The sequence below is a fragment of the Octopus bimaculoides genome, chromosome 12 (genome assembly GCF_001194135.2).
Source record: "Octopus bimaculoides isolate UCB-OBI-ISO-001 chromosome 12, ASM119413v2, whole genome shotgun sequence".
Taxonomy (NCBI): domain Eukaryota; kingdom Metazoa; phylum Mollusca; class Cephalopoda; order Octopoda; family Octopodidae; genus Octopus; species Octopus bimaculoides.
In genome coordinates this window covers 64,424,252-64,431,920 of record NC_068992.1, presented here as the reverse complement: position 1 = coordinate 64,431,920, position 7,669 = coordinate 64,424,252, and the positions used below count along the sequence as shown (strand labels likewise).

Sequence of the window (7,669 nt, the reverse complement as noted above, 5' to 3'; positions counted from 1 at the left end):
CTGTGTGGCACATTGGGCAAGTGTCTTCTACTATAGCTTTGTGAGTGGATTTGGTAGATGGAAACTGAAAGAAGCCTGTCATATATATATATGTATGTATGTGTTTGTCCACCCCACCATCACTTGACAATCGATGTTGGTGTGCTTACGTCCCTTTAACTTACCAGTTCAGCAAAAGAGACCAATAGAATAAGTACTAGGCTTACAAAGAATAAGTCTTGGGGTTAATTTGTTCGACTAAAGGCAGTGCTCCAGCATGGCCACAGTCAAATGACTGAAACAAATAAAAGAATAGGTAAAATTTAGCATGTTATGGTACTTCACCACCCACTAAAGCCTAATGTTCCCCTCAACATGCCCAGCACCCCTTTGGAGATGGTACAACCCATGTTGAAAACTTCTGGTTTAGTCAGACAAATCAACCCTAGGATTTGATTTTTTAAAGCCTGGTGCTTATTCTGTTGGTTGTTTTTGATGAGTTGCTAAGTTACAAGGACGCAAACAAACAAACAAACCCCAGTTGCCAAATGGTGATGGGAGACAAACATAACACAAACACACACATGATGGGCTTCTTTCAGTTTCTGTCTACTAAATCCACTCACAAGATTTTGGTTGGCCCAGGGCTATAGTAGAAGACATTTGCCCAAGGTTCCACACAGTGGGACTGAACTCAGGACCACAGGGTTGGGAAACAAGCTTCTTAACCACACAACCACACTAGTAACTCTACTTGTTTATTTATTCACATTTTTTCCCTCTATTCAGGAAGTAATCAAGTCATTATAAAGTACTTAAAACTCAAAAACCTCAGGGAAAAGACAAGAAAAGGGAGCTAAGTTAGCCACTATCAATAATATGAAACTCAGAACTGAGGTGAACTGTTTTTAATTATGTAAAATATTGGATCTGAAAGGGAAAATCTGGAGAGGGAGAGAGAGAGAAAAAAGAAAAACTTTGGTTTCATCAAAGAAGGAAAACTAAATCCAAAAAAGGTTAGAATAAAGATAAATTGAAAGATAATTTCTGTGGCTTCAAACAGAAAGCAAACTTTAGTCAGAAGAGATATAGAAACCACCATCTGCTTGAAATAGCAGTGAAATCTCCCTCAGATTACATCAAACTGTCTTAGATAAGAACACACTAAGATGTGGTTCTGGGCCTATAGGAAAACAATGTAACAGTCATTGTTAGAATGCTTTTAATCACAGATCTGACCTGGGGCTAAATGACAACAACACAAGTGAACAAGAGGGATTCTATGTGGTTGTTTTGTACGACATGCTAGAAATAGTGACCAAATTTACCTGAGAATTCTACCATTGACAAATATAACAACCTCCTTTGAAAATTCCTACCAAATAATACTTCCAAAGAAAAGAAAAGAAAACATCTCATTCACAGGCTGAAAATGTTCCAGAATACACTGTATATGAAATAAGTTTAATAGACAAGGTAAATACCTCTCCCAAATCAAATATATCAATAAATCCCTTTGATGATACTCTAAGGAAAACTTGCAGGAACCCAAATTAATAAAATCCTTGACAACCCAACCCCTAATGATATTCTTAACCCACAGAAAAACTATTAAAATCACCCTTACCCCATTGCCAAAGAATAATGTAGAAATAAGTAAAATTAAAACAAATAAAAAAAGTAGTAAAAGAAAGAATGGTTTGATAGGAAATTGACCTTTAGCTTAAGTCTGGAAAAAAACAAAAGAAAATACATCAAGTAAATATGTAAAAGAACACAGACAAAAAATATTCCACATGGTAATTGCTCGTACACAAGGATACAGTTGTAGTTACATCGGGGGAAGTAACTACTCAGGCCCTTAGTATTCAAACTAGACATACCCGGTTCAAATATTCTATGTTTTATGCTCAAACTGGCCAGATCTGGCCTCTTACAACCACCCTACAATGTCATTCTAGGAGTAATCAGTTGCTTCATCAGTCTTGAAGCTTTGAGATTAATGTTTGATTAATTCAAGACAATGTGAATAAATAGGGATTACACTTGACAGTAATCTGAATATTAAAGGGTTAAATTAAGGAACTATTTCTCACAGATTCTTTTAACAAAATAAGAGTTTAGATTATTTTTATAAATATTAATTCTTATGAATATTAATTTTTTTTATAAATTTAAATTATAACATGGATTTTAGCTTCATACAAAAATGGTAACATTATATATGATATGGAAACAATATCTTAATCGTAAGTAACTAAAAACTGTTATTCACAGAGAAAAACAAAGTTGAATGAATACATTTCTAATATATTTTAGGAATCTGCTTCCAAAAATCTCACAATATGGATTTATTATTTTTTTGTAGTTTGATAGAGTTGTTATAATATAAATAATAACAACAATAATAAGAATAATAGTATTAATAATAATAATAATAATAATAATAATAATAATAATAATAATAATAATGATAATAGTATTAATAATAATAATAGTATTAATAATAATAATAGTATTAATAATAATAATAATCATAATAGTATTAAAATAATTATAATAATAATTATAATAGTATTATTATTAATAATAATAATAGTAATAATAATAGTATTAATAATAATAATAATATTAATAATAATAATAATAATAGTATTAATAAAAATAATAGCATTAATAATAATAATAATAATAGTATTATTAATAATGATAATAGTAGTAATGATAATAGTAATAATAATAGTAGTATTATTAATAATAATAATAATAATAATAGTATTCATAATAATAATAACAACAACAACAATAGCATTATTAATAATAATAATAATAATAATAATAATAATAATAATAATATGAATGATGATAATAATATTATTAATAAATATTAACTTTTAGATATAGTGATAATAATTTAAATTATTAATTAATTTGCACATTAAAGAATAAAGAAAAAATCAATAAGCAAATGAGTTAAGTAGATGAGTAGTAGATAACAAATGGGGCGACAACTAGGGCGGGACAACCAGATGTGTAAAATCTACGGAGTAATTTTTAGAGGGTCTGAGGCTTAGATTGAGTAAAGAGCGGATATGTTAAGAATGCATTCAGAGTATAACAAAGGGTAGAGTGTAAGTAGAAGGATAAAATGGGAAAGTAACTTGGAAGAGGCAATATCAGGGTGGGGGGGAGAAAATGAAAAACGGGTAGAAAGAAAAATGTAAGAAGATCAGAATAATAACAGATTTGTAATAAGTACAACAATAACAATAATAATAATCCTTTCTACTAAATGCACAAGGCCTAAATTTTGGAGGAGAGAGAGCCAGTCGATTAGATCGACCCCAGTACACAACTGGCTCTTAATTTATTAACCCTGAAAGGATGAAAGGCAAAGTCAACCTTGGTGGAATTTGAACTTAGAACATAGCAAGGGTGAAATACTGCTAAGCATTTTGTCCAGCGTGCTAAAATTCTGTCAGCTGGCCACCTTAAATAATAATAATAATAATAATGATAATCCTTTCTACAATAGGCACAATAATAATAATAATAATAATAACAATAATAAATCGAAATAACCAATTTATGATGGACTAGATTAAAATGGAGTTATTTTTGTTTTATTTAACTCAGTGCTTCTCAACCAGGGTCCATATAAGATTTTTGGGGGTTCAAGTAACAAAATCGTAAACTGGGGATCCACAATAGTATTTTAAGGGCCCCTGAACAAATTTTTCTTTAGATGTATCTCGTATTGGTATGCATTGCAAGAAACAGCTAGGGTCCTTTCTCTAACATTTTACAGAGTTCAACCTACACAAGTCAATGTGTGAAAAACAAAATAGGGATTTTGAAAGAAGTCTCTATAAAACTAGTTTTTAAACATCGAATGTTTATGGGGGTCCACCAGAATGAAATAGTAATCAAAGGGGTTCATAGGTTGAGAACCCCTGATCCTGTCTATTATATGTGATACAAAAGGCATATTTCCCTGGTGTATATGCATCATTTATGATACATATTACCAGTTTTTTTTTTCAACCATCAGAATAACTTGGAACTTATGAAAGGAGAGCTTTATATTACTCAGAATGTAGTGAGACAAGGGTTAGCTGAAAGTCTGAAAACAAACATAGACGTTTTGGACAAACTTACAAAAATGCTGAGGACAGGCAAAGGATTTAGTGTCTTCATTTTGTAGAAACTATCAAGATTTTTTTAGAGCAAATTATCATCATCATCATCATTGTTTAACGTCTGCTCTCCATGATGGCATGGGTTAGATGGTTTGACTGAAGCTGTTGAGCTGGAGAGGTGCACCAGGATCCAGCCTGATTTGGCATGGTTTCTACAGCTGGATGCCCTTCCTAACGCTAACCACTCCAGGCATATAATGGGTGCTTTTAGGTGCCATTTACATGATACCAACCACAACTACAATCCATGGGTGGGTGCTGTTTACATGGTACTGGCAGCAACCACGACTACGATTCATGGGTGCCATTTGCATGGCAATAACCACAACTCATGAGTGTGAATATTTCAGAAAAAGCATCAAAATTTAAATGCAATATACTAAATCAGAAACTAATATTTATGTCTCACAATATTTTTGATTCAGAATTGGAAGAGAGGGAAATGCTTTTTTGTTTTTATTCTCTCTTGTAAATACAAACAATTTGAATTAATAGCCAGAGCATTCAACGGAGAAACAAAACATGTTAATATAGATACATTATTATACAACTTGGGTTGATAAACTGATTTAAATATTTATTAATTAGAGACATATTGAATTTTTTTTTCTTTTATCATTTTCTGTGAGCAATGCAGAATAGGTACATGCTCTTCATTAGCTGCAAGAATATGGTTCATTGCTTCAAAGAGCAAGGCAGGAGAAAAGAGAAAAAAGGAAAGAATAATAACACACCATTCAAAAAAGAAGTCATTCCTTTTGCAGGTAGGCAGGGGAGAGGGATGTTTATATGTGGGAATTGAGGGGAGGGGGAAAACTGAAATAGAAATTATTGAAATATCAGTTTAGGTTGATAGACAGAGCATTGCAAGTGACATGCAAAATATCACAAGTAATCCTTGGGAATCTGGAAATATTTCAGTGAATCATTTTGTTTCTGATATAAGAAAAATTTAGACAGACAGACAGACTAATTGAAGCTAGGGAAAAATAAGGTTTCTAGTTCTGTTAAATCCCTGTTAGAAAATTTCAATATCAGGATCATTTAAACCACTATCAGAGATTAATCGGTAATGAGACTGAAGGAAAGTGACTCAGGGGAGTGACTATATATACACACATACACATGGTAATGTTTCACATATGTGATGCAGTGCATTGTAAAAGTTTTAATTAATTGAAATTATTCATGCAGTTGGTAGGCAGAAATATGCCCTGAGTGGAGTGGGGCAGGGGCTTAAAGTCTTATAAAAGGGGAAAAAAAAGACCTATTCCAACTAAAAGAGATAACTCCAATAATATCAGTCATTTGAAGTGCCTGAAATCTATATCAACTATAGATTATATATCTATGATATAGAGATAACTTATAGGTTATGCATCAACTATAAGTAGATTATATATCAATCATATAAAAATTATATATAAATTGGTCAATGAAAATGAATTGGAATAGCTCCAAGATATTTCTGGGAAGAATATTTAAATTCCAGCAATTGAAGTCAAAAGTATTACTAAATAAGGTTTAAGACTACAATCAACAACTGGAGTTCTTTAGAAAGTAATATAACAAATAGAGAGAGGGGAATGCAAGAAAGAGAGAGAAAGAGATCAACTAATAATTCTATTAAAGTTTAAATTTAAAGCTGATCTGAATATTCTTACAGATTTTTTTCTGCAAGAAATATCTACCACATTTGTTTTTCATTCATTTTCCCATGCTGTCAAGGGATGGATGAATGCATATGCAACTCATATAAGCTGTACACATTTACTGTGAAAAGCAGATACATTCACTCAAAGTCTCATTTCCCTCAATAACAAGAAAGCAATTTATCTTTTGTTGAGGAATGTCATGTTTGAAACTATTTCTTGTTGGGATATGTCAAGTTTATTGAGATAAATGTGGCTTGCAGAAAATACCAATTCTATTCTTTGGTAGATAATTAACATCATTAACTTGAATAACCATGAAATTTAATTTCACAGTTTAAGGATTAAAGTGGGGGTGAAGCATAATTTTTGAATGATTAATCAGTAATGCAAATCTATAAATTGTTTTCTGTTAGGCAAATAAACCTACTGTAGTGCCAAAAGAGAAAATAGTTGTCATGGTTGTGCTTGGAAATTCATAGAACAGTTGAATTTTGATTTCAGATTTTGGCACAAGACCAGCAACCCCAGTGCTCAACTGGTACTTATTTTATCAACTCCAAAAGGCAAAGTCACCCTTGACAGAATTTGAACTCAGAACATAAAGATGGAGGAAATGTCATTAAGCATTTTAATAACAATTCTGCCAGTTAACTGCCTTTAAACAGTTGAATGTTGGCATAAAATTGCTCCAGGTGATAGTCAAGTCATAAACATTTAGTTTTGTGCTGTACTACAATAGAAATTACTTCCAAAGTTAAAACATCAAAACCATGTCAGGTTAGTTGAATGTCTGAGCTTGTTGGCTGATACATTCATGGATGATTTCATGGTTTACAGGGATGCAATTTCATGTCCTTTACATTCCAGAAAAATAGAATTTGAAAAAAAATAATTAGCAATTAGTAATCAAAAACGGAGAACAAAGCTTTCTCAAATAAATACATCCACAGAGGGCATTAATTAAAAAAAAAAAAATTAATAGGAAAGCGAAATATATATATATATATATATATATATGCATATAGACAAGACCGTTTTGAAGACCAAATAACAGCATTTAAGAAACAGTTTCTGAATCATGCTTTGAAGAGAAGTTGAATTCATGGAAAACATTATGGAGAAGAAGTGTGTTGTGTGTGTGTGTGTGCGCATGCATGCACGTGCACATGAGTGTATCTCTCTGTGTGTATGCACATACATATATATGTATATATATATATATATATATATATATATATATATATATATATATACATACAAGCACAAAATGTCTTCATGTACCTGTATTTTTTTTGTTTGTTTGTTTACGTTAATTTTTATATAACTCTGGGGTTTCAAGCAAGCACAACAAATACTGGGTTCTGAAATACCTGTTGCTTATCTGGAAGAAAAGTGTTTTTATGAAATTCATTGGAAGTTAAAAAAAAGAGGAAGATTCATATCAGTGATTTCTTTTTTTTTAGTCTTTTCCAGAAAGAGGAAGCTTTGTGTAGCCACAAACAAAGGAATTTAAGATGGGAAAAAGGGAAGGAAGGAAAAAAATTACTATCAAAGGGTCAAGAATGACGTGCATCATATAAAAGCCCAAACTTTACCGATTTGAGGAAAGAAACATTGCGCTTTCTTTTAAAGCTGCTAGGCCTTAGTCCAGGAGGCAGTCTTTTAAAATGGGGAGGTGATACCTAAAGGAACCAAGATATAGATGTGCACTTTCTAAATAACTATGAAGCTGTAAAAAGCAAGCGACAACAACTTAGATTAATATCAAGCCAAATGTGTGAAACACAAATTTATATATATACACACACACACACACACACACACACATGCACATTA

The 7,669-nt window shown here is 31.6% G+C and overlaps 1 protein-coding gene across 7 annotated transcripts in view; it reads right to left on the bottom strand.

The window, feature by feature from the left end:
* LOC106884491 (chloride channel protein 2) overlaps window positions 1-7,669 on the bottom strand; it is a 154,668-nt gene that overhangs the window by 22,049 nt on the left and 124,950 nt on the right. For 4 of the 7 annotated variants that reach the window (XM_052972228.1, XM_052972230.1, XM_014935903.2 and 1 more), the window contains one exon: window positions 7,429-7,515. The exons of the other annotated variants lie outside the window; for them this stretch is intronic. In XM_052972228.1, the coding sequence (XP_052828188.1) occupies window positions 7,429-7,515 (87 nt within the window). The remainder of the gene's footprint in view (window positions 1-7,428; window positions 7,516-7,669) is intronic. 7 annotated transcript variants of the gene reach the window in all.